Source organism: Bufo bufo, chromosome 1 (genome assembly GCF_905171765.1).
Source record: "Bufo bufo chromosome 1, aBufBuf1.1, whole genome shotgun sequence".
Classification (NCBI taxonomy): Eukaryota; Metazoa; Chordata; class Amphibia; order Anura; family Bufonidae; genus Bufo; species Bufo bufo.
The window spans coordinates 493,382,753-493,399,759 of record NC_053389.1 but is presented as its reverse complement, the minus strand read 5'-3'; the positions used below and the strand labels follow the sequence as shown (position 1 = coordinate 493,399,759).

General features: G+C 44.8%; 1 protein-coding gene across 3 annotated transcripts in view; it reads left to right on the top strand.

The window, feature by feature from the left end:
- The window catches only part of PAWR (pro-apoptotic WT1 regulator), a 115,031-nt gene that overhangs the window by 49,508 nt on the left and 48,516 nt on the right, over positions 1-17,007 (top strand). For all 3 annotated transcript variants that reach the window (XM_040410386.1, XM_040410371.1, XM_040410381.1), the window contains exon 3: positions 14,033-14,158. In XM_040410386.1, coding sequence (XP_040266320.1) covers positions 14,033-14,158 — 126 coding nt within the window. The remainder of the gene's footprint in view (positions 1-14,032; positions 14,159-17,007) is intronic.

Here is a 17,007-nt window from a genome sequence, read left to right as displayed (position 1 = left end):
AAGACTTCCTGTTCTTTGAGAGCAGCACACGTTGACTTTTTTTTTCTTTTTTTAGGTATGCTCTAGAAAAAGTATTTGGGGGGTACTATAGGCCATACATGCTCCTCTGGAATTCTGGGAAGAGAGGGATACAAATGAGCTCTTAACAAGCTCTGCCTCTAATGCCACCAGATTTAAGGCAGTGATCCTTTAAGTCAGTGTTCAGCTCTTTAAATAGGCCGTCAGACATGACTCAGATATTAAATAAGCCAGCATCCCATCTGCAGACAGCTGTGTTTGGTTGATTGCCCCTCCCCACTGCATAGCAGAGAGTACTGGATTAACTGGGTGAGAGACCGAAGTCAGGATTTGGAGGGTACTATCTCTCCTTGAGGAGAGCACCTTAATCAGTGTAAGGAGACTTATAAACCATACATGCTCCTCTGGGATTGTGGGAAGAAAGGGATGCAAATGAGCTCTTAACAAGCTGTGGCTGGCATAAAAGACAACTACAGTATCTCACAAAAGTAAGTACATCCCTCACATTTTTGTACTCCCGTTTGTTGCCAGCGGTTTATTTTGAGGGCACACCACATTTACACTGTTATACAAGCTGTATACTGACTACTTTACATTGTATCGAAGTGTCAGATCTTCAGTGTTGTCCCATGAAAAGATAGAATTGAAATATTTACAAAAATGTGAGGCGTTTACTCTCTTTTGTGAGATACTGTATGTTGGTCCGCCCCAAACCCTGCCTCACCACACCCCTTTCAGAAAAGTGGTAAACTCCACTTGCGCAGTGAAAGTTATTAAGTTCACTGTTTAAAGGTGTTAAGTAAATGATAAATGTTTTTGCAGGAGTCTGATCCCTAGGACCCTCAGCAGAGGGTCCCTGAGTCTGCGCTGTGAATGCAGTGGTAGTACACATGGCGGTCCTCCGCTCCATTCACTTCTTTGTAGAAAGTGCTCTCTCACTCCCAGTGAGTGAAACAGACATACTACCACTCCATTCAGAGAGGGGACTCTGGGACCCTCCGTTCTTGTGATTGATGGGAGTCCCAGTGGTTGACCCCCCACAATCTCCCTTATCACTTATCCCTTTAAAAAGGGATAAACAATATATGGTATATCACACTTAGATATATGTGTTTTATATTGGTTCAATAGTGCAAAAAGTCGCAGATTGTTCAGAATCTGATTTCTAGCTCAAATACTTTAACATACTTTTACTTGTAACTTCCCTGCTCACTCTCACCTTTCTATATTAGTGCCAGCGTTCCGTTTTTACAGGCAAAGCTTCTATGTATTTCTGGTTAAATGATCTTAGTGTTTGTCCTCCTCCGTTACTATTCACGCGCAGCATTAATGTGTGTCGTACTGGTAAAGCCATTTAATTGGCGGAGCATGTTTGCTCAGCTATTTCTTTAGTCAGCAATGCCTGGAAATGCTGTGATCTGCTCTTTAGGGATGAGAATGTCAGCAGACATAATGAAATGTAATTCCTCTTCCTGTTCTCTTCCCCGTGTGAAGATGTTAGAGCTGGGAGATCAAAGGCCCTACATGCAGATATAATAAGACTTTGTACCACCGGCATGAAAGAATTGAGCAGCGAAAACATGCCTATGGTAATAGGTGCCTCTTCCAGCGGCTGCCACTAGAGTAAATGGAGGGTTATTCCAGCTGGCACTTACCACAGCATGGCCAGAACCCACCATAGTGAGTCCTGTGGAAATTCTGTGACCAGATAGACATCCGATATGGCCTGCTTGAGAATGGATCCATAAAACCCATTTCTATTCATTGGGTGAATAAATTACTGGATTTCTTTAAAGAGGCCCCGTCACCTCTCCTGACATGTCTCTTTAGGAATTACTTGCATTCCTCGTGTATTAACAATTCTGGAGCATCTATTCTTATGACTCTATGTTGTGCCATACCTCTGTTATTCCTAGTAAATGTTATAAATGACTTGCTAACAGTTGCAATGAAGGTCCAGATGGGTATTACCAGTCGGGGTGGGGGTCCCTGCACAGTCTGACACTCTCCAATCAGTGCTGCCAATGTTAGACTGTGCAGGGACACACTTCCATTTATTAACACCCATCTGGACCTTCATTACAAGCAAGTCCTTGAACGATGCCTTCTAATGTTTCTGCATTGGCTTCCTTATTGATAGTGTTTATTAATACGGTCTACTGTCCATAAGATAAAGGAGAACATTTATCTAAACTGGTGAAAAGTAGAGCTGGCTTAGTTGCCCATAGCACCCAATCAGATTCCACCTTTCATTTTCCAAAGGAGCTCTGAAAAATGTAAGGTAGAATCTGATTGGTTGCTATAGTCAGCTAAGCCAATTTTGCCTTTACACCAGTTGTGATCACTCTTCCCGAAAGTGTCCAAATAATAGTGCTGTCATTTCGGCGGGACCCCGCTGATGAGCTAGCAAGCCTCAGATGCCAGGCGGTTGATACACAGTGACCACACATGCCCAGCTTCACCATCCTTACCCTACTGAAACATTGAAATAGGAAATGTCATTGACCAGACAATATCATCTGTCATTTGCGGCAATATTTCACGCCAGGTTTATGGAGCGCTTGTCATACCGGGCTCTCCTGTCTATAAGTCATAAAGATTTTTATCTGGGTGAAAGTCGTAAGTATTAGTTATGGGCGAGAGAACAAAGTCTAAGCAGTTTGTAAAACTACCTAATAAATTCCAGTAAAAAAACACAAGCAGGCGCTGCGCAGGTTTTATGAGTGACGATGATTATTAACCCGGATGTTTTTACCACAGGAATCCTGTCTGGTGAAGGATGGTATAGAATCTCAAGTGTGCTGGCTGCTGCCAGGGAGTCTCTAATGCCAAGCTTTTCTTTCATTCAAGAGAATTTTTGTCTCCATGTAAGGAAGAATGTGAACAGATTGTGTTTGGGGAAACATTCCCCCTCGGTTTTCCTTGCTCACTCAGCCTTCTCTTTCACAAACTCTATCATTAGGGCTCCAGTAAGATTCCTGTGCATCGCTTCTGTAACCTTCTCGTGAGCAGGATTTCACAGTAACCCTTACTCGCTCTCCTCCAACTACCACACGTTTTATTATATAGAAGTTAATCTAGCCTGTCCGTCTGTCTGTCTATCTATCATATTGTCATCACATATCCATCTAATTTCAAAGATCATTTCATGCTCCAATATATACCATGTTTTTCTCTTTATAAGACGCACCTGATGATAGGCCAAACCCCAGGTTTTAGAGGAGGAATATAAGAAAAAAATATTTTTCCTCAGACCTCACATCAGATCCTCAGATCAGACTCCCATATCATATCCGACCCCCATATCAGATACTCAGATCAGATCCCCATATCAGGAACTCACATCAGACCCCCATGTCAGGAACTCAGTTCAGACCCCCATATCAGATACTCAGCTCAGACCCCCAAATTAGATACTCAGTTCAGACCCCCATATCAGATACTCAGCTCAGACCCCCAAATCAGGAACTCAGTTCAGACCCCCATATCAGATACTCAGCTCAGACCCCCAAATCAGATACTCAGTTCAGACCCCCAAATCAGATACTCAGTTCAGACCCCCATATCAGGAACTCACATCAGACCCCCATGTCAAATTCCCATCAAACCCCCATGTCAGATTTCCATCAGACCTCCATGCTAGACCTCCATCAGATCTCAGATCAGACTTCCATGCCAGACCTCCATCAGATCTCAGATCAGACTTCCATGCCAGACCTCCATCAGATCTCAGATCAGACTTCCATGCCAGACCTCCATCAGATCTCAGATCAGACTTCCATGCCAGACCTCCATCAGATCTCAGATCAGACTTCCATGCCAGACCCCCATCAGACCTCAGATCAGAGATAAAATAAAGAACTTCTCTTACCTCTCCTTCTCCGCAGCTCCTCTCCTGGTCCGGTGATGGCTTCTGTAGTCGCACTGCCTTGTCTTCTCCGGCCTGACTGCGTGCTGCGTTGGCTCATAGTGTGCGCACTACGTCCTGACGTTGTACACGGCCAGGACCTACAGTGCAGCATGGCCCAGGAGGAGAAGACCAGGGAGGGTGAGTACTGACAGCGCTTCACCCTCTCTCTGCACCTAATACATATTAGTCAGCGCTCACTAGTATTTGCTTTATAAGACGCACAGCCATTTTTCTTATAAAGCAAAGCATTTCTATTAGTTATGATATGATAAATCATTGCTATGCATTGATTTCCTTGCGGAACAGCAATGGACATTTACATAAGACTAAATGCTCCATATGAGGAGGAAGGGCAGAACTCATCAGGAGAAGTTGGCCATCTGGGAAATAGATTTACGAACAAGCAAGACGAATGATCTGGTGTAGAACTGATTATCAGGCATCACACCACTAATCATTCATATCCATTGCATAATGTCTGTTTTCTCTGTATAGATGATTTATTCCAGAGATACAAATGACATTATGGCAGCAGCAGTTGGAGCCTATGGTAGTACAGGCCTCAGTCATCCAGTGAAAACTCTCTTATATGTTGTGTAAATTCAAGTTTCTTTCCAGCTTGGATAGATGAGATCCAGCTTGGATAGATGAGGAAGCGTCCAAGACTGGTTCTCATCAAGCTCAAGCTGGAATCATTTGAAGTTAGTACAGGAACATGGACACTAGCCGGGTGTCCGTAAACTGTGGTGGAAATGTGCCCTTCAGTGGTAGCCCAAGGCTTATTATCTAGTTTGCTGTCACCCTATCCAACTGTTTGCATAGACACATGGCGGCTGCGGTTCACCCGATTAAAATGCGGTTTTTCTTTTGTTGGTCCAAGACTCTGTTTCTAAGTGATGATACTTTTTCCTTAATATGCAAATTAGGCCTTTGGTGCACTGAAGGCCTCACCATTGCTCTTGTTGCAGCCAGGCTCTGCTTCTTTCTGTGACCAGCCCCTCCCTCTCTGCTTTGCCACTGCCTGGCCATGTCAATCAAAGCCTCCAGGGAGGGTCTGACCACTAAAAAGAGTGGAGCTTAGGTGAAAAAAGAGCAACAGTGATACTCTCATTGCACCAAATGCTTAATTTGCATATTAAGAAAAAGCCTCATTACTCAGGAACTGAGCCTCAGAGCAACAGAAGAAAAGCAGCATTGGAATCAGGTGAACCACAGCCATGTGTCCATGCAACCAGGGAGGTCACTGGTGACAGATTCCCTTTAATGCCCTTTACACGGGAAAATCGAGAAGGGACGTTCCCACGAGCACTCGTTCCCAGTAATTGCCCTGTGTATAAGTGCCACTGGTCGCCTGATGAATGAGCAAACATCGAGTGAAAGCTTGGAGATGTGGACACTAAACTCATTGTTTCTGGGCAGCAGATTGTGCTGTGTATGCCCGGATCTGCTGCCCAGAAATAACGAATCTGTGCAAAGGGGCCTTTACTCAGTCTGGTCTTCATGATGGGAGACATTTCCTGATAATACACGGGATGAGCATAAAACCAGCCACACAAATTAGATTGGTTTGGCCAACAGCGATCGGGGAATCACCCATACATATTAGATGGTTGGCTGTGTGGCCAGCTCTGGGCACTGGCTGTGACATACGTGCAGTGAGACACAGGTAAATGCTTGGAGAAGGGAAGGAAGAGAACTGTTCAGAATTAATTTTCCTTGCTTTAAAAAAATCAAACCAGCAATATCTGCCAATTTGCCAAAAGAAAAATACTGCTTTGCAGCCTTTGGGATGTGCTGTTTGATACGGCAAATGCAGCAACCGGCATATTGACTGTTTCCAGAATGCCATCATGTAAACTGCGCTCAGAGTGCTGGTACTGAAGACGGTCCACTTCATCCAGCACAGCGGCAAGGGGAAATATTACATTCAGCAAACCCAAATAGTTCCTGGCTTTTCATCTGTTAACTTCAGCTACAAAACAAATTGATCTCCCAGTCTGTCAGCGTACAGAGGCTGCAGTTTATAGAGCAGAATCCGGTAGTAGTCCTCCTCTGGCATCACATCAACTTTGGAAAATGTAAGCAGCCGTCTGATTGTTTTGCAATGGGAGTCAATGCCACTTTTCATTATCACATACGGTACTTTCCCCAAATTATATAGTCAGAATAAGGGTCCATTCACACATCCGTATGCATTTTGCGGACCGCACATCGCCGGCATTGTAATAGAAAATGCCTAATCTTGTCCGCAATTGCGGACAAGAATAGGACATGTTCTATTTTTTTCAGGAACGGAATTGCGGACCCGGAAGTGCGGATCCGCATTTCCGCAGTCGGACAGCACATAGTGTGGCCCCATAGAAATGAATGGGTCCGCAATTGCGGACGTGTGAATGGAGCCTAAAAGTGGGTTCACATCTGCTTTCTGGATTCCGTTATGGTCTTCCGTCATAAAATGGTTATAACGGAAAATAACGGAATCCATAAGACGGAAGGACAGATCAGTTATGCTGCCCATAGACTTGTATTATGACTGAATGCAAAACGGAAGCCTTTAAAAGGCATTCAGTTTTGCTTTCCGTCTTAATAGAAGTCTATGGAGAAGCATAACGGATCCATCTGATTTCTGTTATGCAGAACAGAGAAAAAAGTCCTGTCGACAGGACTTTGTTTTCCGTCTTGCATAACAGAAATCAGACGGATCCGTTATGATTCCCCATAGACTTCTATTAAAGGGAACCTGTCACTGGGATTTTGTGTATAGAGCTGAGGACATGGGTTGCAAGATGACCACTAGCACATCCACAATATCCAATGTGCGTTTATTGTGTAAATTTTTTTTATTTGATACATATGCAAATTAACCTGAGATGAGTAAGAGCTTGAAAATATGACTCTTCTCTGGTCACACAAGTAAGATATGACTCTTTTATGTTAATTTGCATATGTATTAAATCGTTTTTTTTTACACAATAAAAGCACACCGAGCTATGGGGACTGGGTTTTGCGGATGTGCTAGTGGCCATCTTGCAACCCATGTCCTCAGCTCTATACCCAAAATATAGGTGACAGGTTCCCTTTAAGACAGATCAAAACGGAATGCCTTTTAAAGGCTTCCGTTTTGCATTCCGTCATAATACAAGTCTATGTGCAGCATAACGGATCCGTCCTTTCGTCTTATGGATTCCATTATTTTCCGTTATAACCATTTTATAACGGAAAGCCATAATGGAATCCAGAACACAGATGTGAACCCACCCTAAGGCTGCTTTCACATCTGTGTTTTTGCTGGATCCGTCATGGATCCGTTCTGAACAGATCTGGTTGTATTATCTTTGAAATAGCCAAGACGGACCCGGCACTAAAACCATTGTAAGTTAATGGGCGCCGGATCCATTTTCTTTTATGTCCGAGAAAACAGATCCGGCAACATTGACTTAAATTGTGTTTCATGCTGAATCGGTGTTGCTCCGCATCCCATGTCGGACAGAAAAATGCTTCTTGCATGGGAACGCAATAAAAAAAACTAATGGAATGCATTCTGGTGCATTCCGTTCAGTTTTGTCCCTATTGACAATGAATAGGGACAAAACTGAAGCGTTTTCATCCGGTATTGAGATCCTATGATGGATTTCAATAGCAGAAAGGAAAACGTAGATGTGAAAATAGCCTATATTATACCCAGTTATCATGGCCACTTCCTACTTTCGACATCAACAATGTATAGCTCATGAAGGAAGTCCTAAGCTGGTTTGGTGGATATAAAGGCGTGTGATACGCTGTTTGCACACATATACTTCATGCTGTCATAAGTAAAAGGGAGATTTCTCAGAGTTGCAAAAAGAGATGAATTTGGGGTTTTGGGACAAGGGTGGCGCTATTTCTGAAACTGTTCACATGCTGCTCTGGTGAAAGTGTACCGTGAATGGAAAAATGGCACCATTGTGAATAAGCAACGTGGAAACTGCAGAGTATTACAAGCCATTGATGTGAGCAGTAAACTTTGGCTATGAAGGTGCTTGAAGGCAAATCAACACTCTACAGTGGAGCTTCTCACCACTAAATGAACCAGGAGGCTATGAAAGTTCAGCGAACCCTACTACTTATGGGGCTCCGAAGTAGATGGATAGTGACTTTGTCTCTGCTAACAAAGTTGCATCAGCAGAAAAAGCTTCAATTTTGACATCATTTGAATTGTCTTCTCTGACGAGTCACGTTTTCTGCTTCATTGAACAGATGGATGTTGGCGTGTCAGATGAGAAACATCAGAGGACAAATACCCTGCAACTAGGGATGAGCGAATCGACTTCGGATGAAACATCCAAAGTCGATTTCCATAAAACTTCATTTGAATACTGTATGGAGCGAGCGCTCTGTACAGTATTAGAATGTATTGGCTCCAATGAGCCAAACTTATTACTTGGCGAAGTCTCGCGAGACTTCGGGTAATAACTTAAAAAATTAATTTCCACTTGGAACTGAACCCGAACGCTCGTTCAGTACAGTATTCAAACGAAGTTTTATGCGAATCGCTAATCCATACCTGCAACCATTGCTGGAAGAACACAAGCTGCTGGTGGCATCTTTAAGGTCTGGGGAATGCTTTTGTGATATTCTATGGGCCCACTCATCCATGTGGAAGGCACTCTCAATGGATTTGGGTATAAATCCGTCCTTGCAGACCACATACACCCATACATGTTGGTGTGTTATTTCCTGAGGTGGATGGGATCTTACAGCAAGACAATGCGACATGTCACACTTCTAGACATGTCCCACATTGGTTGGAAGAGCATGACCAAGACTTACAAGTACTACCCTGGCCCCCCTTATTCCCCAGACTTGAATCCAATTGAGCATTTGTGGAACCATCTCTATGGATCCTCCCTATGCCACCCTCCAGCAGCTGTGGGATGCACTGTAGTCAGCATGGCTCCAGATACCTATGACCACTTAGCAGGACCTCTAGCTGCTGTCCATGCTGCACATGGCGGTTACTCTGGATATTAGCTGGTGGTCATAATAATGTGACCTGGTTGTGAAGGCTATACTGTAGGTGAACGGAGTGACTGGTGTGACAATACCTCAAGTCCTACTATGTGAACTCCAGGTTATGTTTGCACTGTACATTTCGTTTTTTAGCCTTTTACTATAGGTTTACTAGTATAAAATCTCCTCCTCTGGACCTAGATAAGAAGGATATTGTGAGCTAAGAGTACAAAGCTTTAGCCTTATAAGGAAACTGCTTCACCACCAGACCTGAAGAACATTCCTCCAATAGATATTCAAGGAATGTTTTTTTTTTCACTTCCCAAAATCTGCTGTATAATACAAGCACATGCTTTGCATTTCATCATGCAGCATACACATTGTGCTCCGTTTCTTATCTTGTACATTCATTGTACTGCTGCTGTAACACAATTAACTCCATGTGTCTCTAGGGGGCTGAAAAGTTCAGCAATATATTCCATATTCCTCCTGCCTTGCTCCAGTAGCAGACTGCTGTCTATGATGTCTCATTCTTCTGTGACGTCTCTGTCACTTAACCAAATTAATACTAAACGTCTTTTTTGTTACCCATTTAAGGACAGGCCTTTTTTTGGGTCCTTTTTAAAGCAACACATTCCAAGTGCAACAACTTTTTATTGTTTTGTCAAGATAGCCTTATTAGGGTTTGTGGCAGGATGGGTTATACCTTTTTTGGGCACGATTTTTGGGTTCACAATGTTGGCAGAACACCTTTATATTTGATTGATAGAATGGGGCTGGGCTGCGCCCAGGCTAGTATGGTAGTTGTGACGTCACTGGCCTGCGCGAAACAGTGAGAAGGCCGCTGTGCTAGGCAGCTCATTGGCTGCGGTCCTGGGTGTCAGGCCCCACCTCTTACATGCTGTTGACCTATTTAAAGGATAGATCATCAGTAAGAAAGAGGTAAAGAACCCCTTTAATCTTTAACGTCATTTCATTTTTTGTGAACCTAAAGGCCCCTATACCCATTAAACTATTGTTGGCTGAATTCACTGACTCTTCCCCGACAGATGATGTTGGGGCATAAAAGGATTGGGCATGTTGGTTTTCAGTGCCCAGTCCTTTTGTTTTCTCAGAAGATAAGCTGTCGCCACCTCTGGCAGCGGTTTTCTCCTCTCTCAGCCAACGGCTACTGAAAGTGTATGGGCACTTTAAGGCCCCTTGCAGACGAGCGTGTCCGGATTAGGTCCGGATGCGTCCCGCTGCATTGCGGCAAACCCGCAATTGCAGTCAGTTTTGACTGCGATTGTGTTCCTATGTTCAGTTTTTATCGCGCGGGTGCAATGTGTTTTGCGCGCGCGTGATAAAAAACCGACTGTGTTACCCAGACCCGAACTTCTTCACAGAAGTTCAGGTTTGGGTTAGTTGTAGTGTAGATTGTACTATTTCCCCTTATAACATGGTTATAAGGGAAAATAATAACATTCTGAATACAGAATGCATAGTACAATAAGGCTGGAGGGGTTAAAAAAAATAAAAAATAATTTAACTCCCCTTAATCCACTTGATCCTTTGCACAGGAATAGGACCTTTGATGACGTCACTGTGCTCATCACATGGTCCAATCACATGGTTCATCACCATGGTGAGGGACCATGTGATTGGATCATGTGATGTGACGTCACCACAGGTCCTTAGCCGGCAGCTCAACATTACAGAACAAGATAGAGATCCGCAACTACGCGATCAAATGGACTCGGTGAGTTAATATATATATTTTTTTAACCCCTCCATCACTTTTTTACTTTGCATTCTGTATTCAGAATGCTATTATTTTCCCTTATAACCATTTTATAAGGTAAAATAATACAGATCGGGTCCCCAGCCCGATCGTCACTTAGCAACCATGCGTGAAAATCGCACCGCATCCGCACTTGCTTGCGATTTTCACGCGGCCCCATTCACTTCTAAGGGGTCTGCGTTGCGTGAAAAACGCAGAATATAGAGCATGCTGTGATTTTCACGCAACGCACAAGTGATGCGTGAAAATCACCGCTGGTGTGCACAGCCCCATAGAAATGAATGGGTCCGGATTCAGTGCGGGTGCAATGCGTTCAACTCACGCATTGCACCCGCACAGAATACTCGCCCGTGTGAAAGGGGCATAAGGCGTTGCGTGAAAATCGCAGCATGCTCCTCTTTGTGCGTTTTTCACGTAACGCAGGCCCCATAGAAATGAATGGGGTTGCATGAAAATCGCAAGCATCCGCAAGCAAGTGTGGATGCGGTGCGATTTTCACGCACGGTTGCTAGGTGACGATCTGGATGGGGACCCGATCATTATTGTTTCCCCTTATAACATGGTTATAAGGGAAAATAATAGCATTCTGAATACAGAATGCATAGTACAATAGGGCTGGAGGGGTTAAAAAAAAAAAAAAAATTATTTAACTCACCTTTAATCCACTTGTTCGCGCAGCCGGCATCTCTGTCTTCATCTGTGAGCAATAGGACCTTTGATGACGTCACTACGCTCATCACATTATCCATCACCATGGTGATGGAGCATGTGATGGACCATGTGATGAACGCAGTGACATCATCAAAGGTCCTATTGCTCACAGATGAAGACAGAAGAGATGCCGGCTGCGCGAACAAGTGGATTAAGGTGAGTTAAAAAAATAAAAATAATTTTTTTTTTAACCCCTCCAGCCCTATTTTACTATGCATTCTGTATTCAAAATGCTATTATTTTCCCTTATAACCATGTTATAAGGGGAAATAATACAATCTACACTACAACTAACCCAAACCTGAACTTCTGTGAAGAAGTTCAGGTCTGGGTACCACAGTCTGTTTTTTATCACGCACGTGCAAAACACATTGCACCCGCGCGATAAAAACTGAACATTGGAACGCAATCGCAGTCAAAACGGGTTTGCCGCAATGCACCGGGACGCATCCGGACCTAATCCGGACACGCTCGTCTGCAAGGGGCCTAAGAGATAAGATGCAGCACTCTCTTGCTTTTCAATACTAAGAATACGGCAGTTGTAGTACTCTGATGTGATGTGAACATAGCCTCCTTTTCCTTTCACTCTAGTGTTTAGCAGTCTAGAAGGCAGAAGTCTCCACCAAAAATTTGATGTCTGTCGGGTACATGCAAGTGTAGCACGCAAGCACAGTCGGCACTTGTGCTGCTCCAGTAGTAGCAGCAGATCCTCTGTGCTTGCGCTGCTCCTCGCAACCAGATTGACCGGGTCAGGAGAGATGTCTAAGAGATGTTTAACCATATTTTCAGTTGCACAAACGGGTGACAAACGTATGGAAGCAATGGGTGTAAGTGTCTCACATGCAGCATGTTTCCTTCCGTGTTATGCATCTGCAGTGGCTGGGTGGCCCATTTGTAATGACATCAGGTCCATGCATCTCCGGAAAATGTCAGAAGTGTAATGTGCTGCACACACACTTTGTATGGGCTGCATGTGAGTCACAGTGCCAAGATTACTGGTCAAACTGCACCACGGGTGGCAAACCCATTGTACACATTAGAATAGCTCTGCCATGACCCGTATCTTTGAGTGGCTGGGTCTTCAAGAGGATGGTAAGAGAAGGGGAGGTAGAGACATCCTGAGTGGCACCACCATCTGCCTGGAGCAGCTATTGAGGACCCCCTATTGCTGTCATTGTTTATCATCTTCTGTACCTATTTAGGGTACAGCCATATGGGGCTAGAATTTCTACAGGTCTCTTTACACTGTGGATTTTTTTTCTTTGCACATTGTGAGGAGGAGCTTTCAAAAAATTTCGCTCCATACCCCCTTTGCTGGTACTGCAAAACAATGCAGATTTGCCACTAGCATGTGTCAATTTCGGATGAGTATATATGGAGGACAGAAAAGACTGGGAAATTCTGATATAATTGATCAAAATGTATTATTATTATTTTTTTTCATTTAACAGTTTACAGCACTTTACCTTCACTGCCACTATTTCGACGTGCTGCCGGACCGCCGCTCCGTCCCCATTGACTATAATGGGGACGGGGGCGGAGCTCCGGCGCAGCACGGCAGTTCGCGGTGTGAGGCTGCCGGACTAAAAAGTCTGACATGTAGTACTTCTAGTCCAGCAGCCTTTTGCCGTGCACTGCCGTGTTGCGCTGGAGCTCCGCCCCCGTCCACATTATAATCAATGGGGATGGAGCGGCGGCACGGCGAAATAGCTGCAGGACAGATCCGACAGGGTGAACAGCCTGTCGGATCCGTCCTGCCGCTAGTGTGAAAATAGCCTTACTGTCACTGTGTAGTTCCCAGCCTATTGATTGTCAAGGAAACTTTGACAAAGAGGTTCACCACCCTGGTCCTGTACAGATGACAATATCATGAATGATACATATGCTGCACCTCAGTTTGAGTTATTCATTTTAAATGTTTTAATTAGATATTTTAATGTTATTTAGTGTGAGGGAAAGAAGATCTGCGCCCTGTTTGCTTTGGCAAAATGAAGAGATTCTTGAGCTTTTTGTTAGACTCTCAGTAGAAAGCTTGTAACCCAAGTGACCTCTCGTGTCAGTGACTTGAGAAACAGCAATGTGTCAGTACATGTTTACGGAGCAACTGCTGCCCGCGTAGCCCGTCAGGAGACACCAGCTCACGGTTTAATGTCTAATTATTCTCTTCCGTTCCACTGCGCACATTATACCCCCTTTGTGTTATGTGGGTGCCGAGGCAATAAACTAGGATTTCATATCCAAATCATTTTGGCCCACTCCTCCAGGCACATGCCGTCCTCTGCTCAGGCTTGTTGGATGGTACTTATGGCCATTGTACGCAGAATCTCACATCCATTGAGGGTAGGACGTTTGCTGACCCTTATACTCTTCAGCCCCTTGGCTTTGGGTCCTGCTGAAGGATGAATTGTAGTTTATCAGCAGAGGGAAGCTCTCATTTGTGTCATGTATATGTCTTCAGAGACTCCTCTAAAGATTTTCGCTATACAGTATATACTATTGATACTTCAGAAATCCTGTAAGAACGTTTGTCTGTGGATTCAACATGTTGTGTTAATCATTCCACTAGTATATGTCACAGAATCACATGGGATAGACCGATTCATTCATTTGTTTCATTTGTGCAGAGTCCTGAAGATGAAGACGATGAAGAATCTGGACAGAAAGAAAGGAAGAAAGAAGAGACTGTTACCCAGCAAAATACCCTGCAGAATGAATCCTTTACTATAGACCCAAGTGACTATTTGCAGTCGGTGAGAATGAACTTTTAGCACTGTGCTTTTTGTTAATATTTAGCTTTCAGTATATTTGTTTTATTTAAAATGTGGCCACTTTTTAAAGAGCCAAACGCCAAAACATCAAATGCACCGAACATCAAAATTGCAAAGACTTGAATGGGGCAGACACTGCCTGTGAGTTGAACTGGCATTATTTGTCAAACTGGTGTAAAGTAGAACTGGCTTAGTTGCCCATAGCAACCAATCAGATTCCACCTTTCATTTTCCAAAGGAGCTGTCCAAAATGAAAGGTGGAATCTGATTGGTTGCTATGGGCAACTAAGCCAGCTCTACTTTACACCAGTTTGATAAATGACCGCATTAGGGTGCTATTCCATTTCCCAATCTTCCAGTAGTGTGAGCGGCTGAAGGATACTGCATGTGGCTGGAACGATTGCTACCACAGTTATTCTGCCCTCATTCTGTTCTATTCGGATTACACAGAGATGTGCTGCTGATAATTGGGCATCTTTCATCCTGATGAAAGATGCCAATCAGCCGATAAACAAGCTTGTTCAATGGCTACTCGATTATACAGGACAATTGTATTCCCGATAATTGGCCAGACATGATGCTGTATAATACGGCTTTTACATTAGCTATGGGTTTGTGCTTGTTTATACAGTGCAAGTCAAACACACATGGGTTAAGGCTCTAGGTCAGGGGTGGCCAACCCTTGCTCCTTCATTTGCAGCTCGCAGGGGAGCGGTCCGGCCAGCTCTTACTATCTAGCCTAGTATCTCCTCTTATAAGAGAACATGGCGTGTGCTGCACTCGGCGCGCGCTATGTTCTCTCCGGCCAGACAGTGGAGAGGGAGGGAGTCCCTCCCTCCTATGACACGGCCGCCGCTGAGCACAATGAAGAGAGCGGGCTCTGAAGCTGCCCGCACCACTGCAATCAATGAATGGGCAGCTAATTAAAGCAGGAGGAGGAACAGGGGAGGGAATAAACTGCTGCGCCGTCTGAGCTAGTGAGCTCGGCGAACAGCGTGTCCTGTCCTCAGCCCCGGAGTCAGTGTGCATTAGTGCACTGAGCAGCCAGCATAGCAGGTACCCCACCCCCACACAGTGCAAGAGTAGCCTGCCTCAAAATATCTATCAGGCAGCCAGTAAGATTGGGGTTAATGTGACTCATTAACCCCAATCTTGCCACTGCCATGTTTTAAACATGATGGGGGTCATTTATTTTTAATGTCAGGCTGGGCACATGCTTTTGGACTGGACCCCATGTGCCTCACATTAATAGTAAGTGACCCCCAAAGTAGTTTACAATCTCACATAATTAGTTTGAAACCCCCGCTGGTGACAAATAAAGCAACAACTCAAATTGAGATGATTCTTACTGACACACATGTTAGGATACTTTCACACTAGCGTTGTGGCAGATTGTGCCAGAGAAAACATCCCCCTTGACTTGCATTGGGGGTCATGACGGATCCGTCTTGCTCCGCATCCCAGGACGGAAGGAAAACCGCAGCATACTGCGGTTTGCTCTCCGGTATGGGAACGCAACCAAATGGAACGGAATGCATTTTGGAGCATTCCGTTCTGTTCAGTTTTGTCCCTATTGACAATGAATAGGGACAAAACTGAAGCGTTTTTTTTCCCGGTATTGAGCCCCTGTGACGGAACTCGGTACCGAAAAAGTTTAACGCTAGTGTGAAAGTACCCTTAAATAATTGCCTCGAGTAGCAACGACTGAATACAAGCCAGATTTGAAACACATTATGAAAAACAAAGATTGCCAAAAGTCTCACTAAAGTTGTCAGGTAGGAAAGGTGGTTGAAAGAGGACCTTTCACTAGAATAAAAAATGTAAACTAAGCATACAGACATGGAGAGCGGCTCCGGCATACAGACATGGCTCCGGTAGCTTCATATGTTCGGCTCAACTGGGTGGAGCCTGCCGGCGTCTCCTTCTCCCAGGCTGTCAGGCTGTAGCGCTGGCCAATCACAGCGCTCAGCTCATAGCCTGAGAGAGAAAAAAACCTCTCAGGCTATGTGCTGAGCGCTGCGATTGGCCAGCGCTACAGCCTGGGAGAAGGAGACGCGGGCAGGCTCCACCTAGTTGAGCCGAACATATGAAGCTACCTGAGCCTATACAGGGAGAACGGAGCGGCGCCCAGGGATAATAGTAAGTGCAGGGAGATCCCTGGGCGCCGCTCTCCATGTCTGTATACTTAGTTTACATTTTTTATTCTAGTGAAAGGTCCTCTTTAACCTCCTCAGGACCGCCGTACGCAGGATTGCGTCTTTGCGGCGGTCCTGTTGTTCTGGGTGGACGCGCCGGTGCGTCCTCTCGCGAGACGCGAGATTTCCTGTGAACGCGCGCACACAGGCGCGCGCGTTCACAGGATCGGAAGGTAAGCGAGTGGATCTCCAGCCTGCCAGCGGCGATCGTTCGCTGGCAGGCTGGAGATGTGATTTTTTTAACCCCTAACAGGTATATTAGACGCTGTTTTGATAACAGCGTCTAATATACCTGCTACCTGGTCCTCTGGTGGTCCCCTTTGTTTGGATCGACCACCAGAGGACACAGGCAGCTCAGTAATATGTTGCACCAAGCACCACTACACTACACCACCCCCTGTCACTTATTAACCCCTTATTCACCCTTGATCACCCCTGATCACCCCATATAGACTCCCTGATCACCCCCCTGTCATTGATTACCCCCCTGTCATTGATCACCCCCCTGTAAAGCTCCATTCAGATGTCCGCATGATTTTTACGGATCCACTGATAGACTGATCGGATCCGTAAAAATCATACGGACGTCTGAATGCAGCCTTACAGGGGAGTGATCAATGACTGTGGTGATCACCC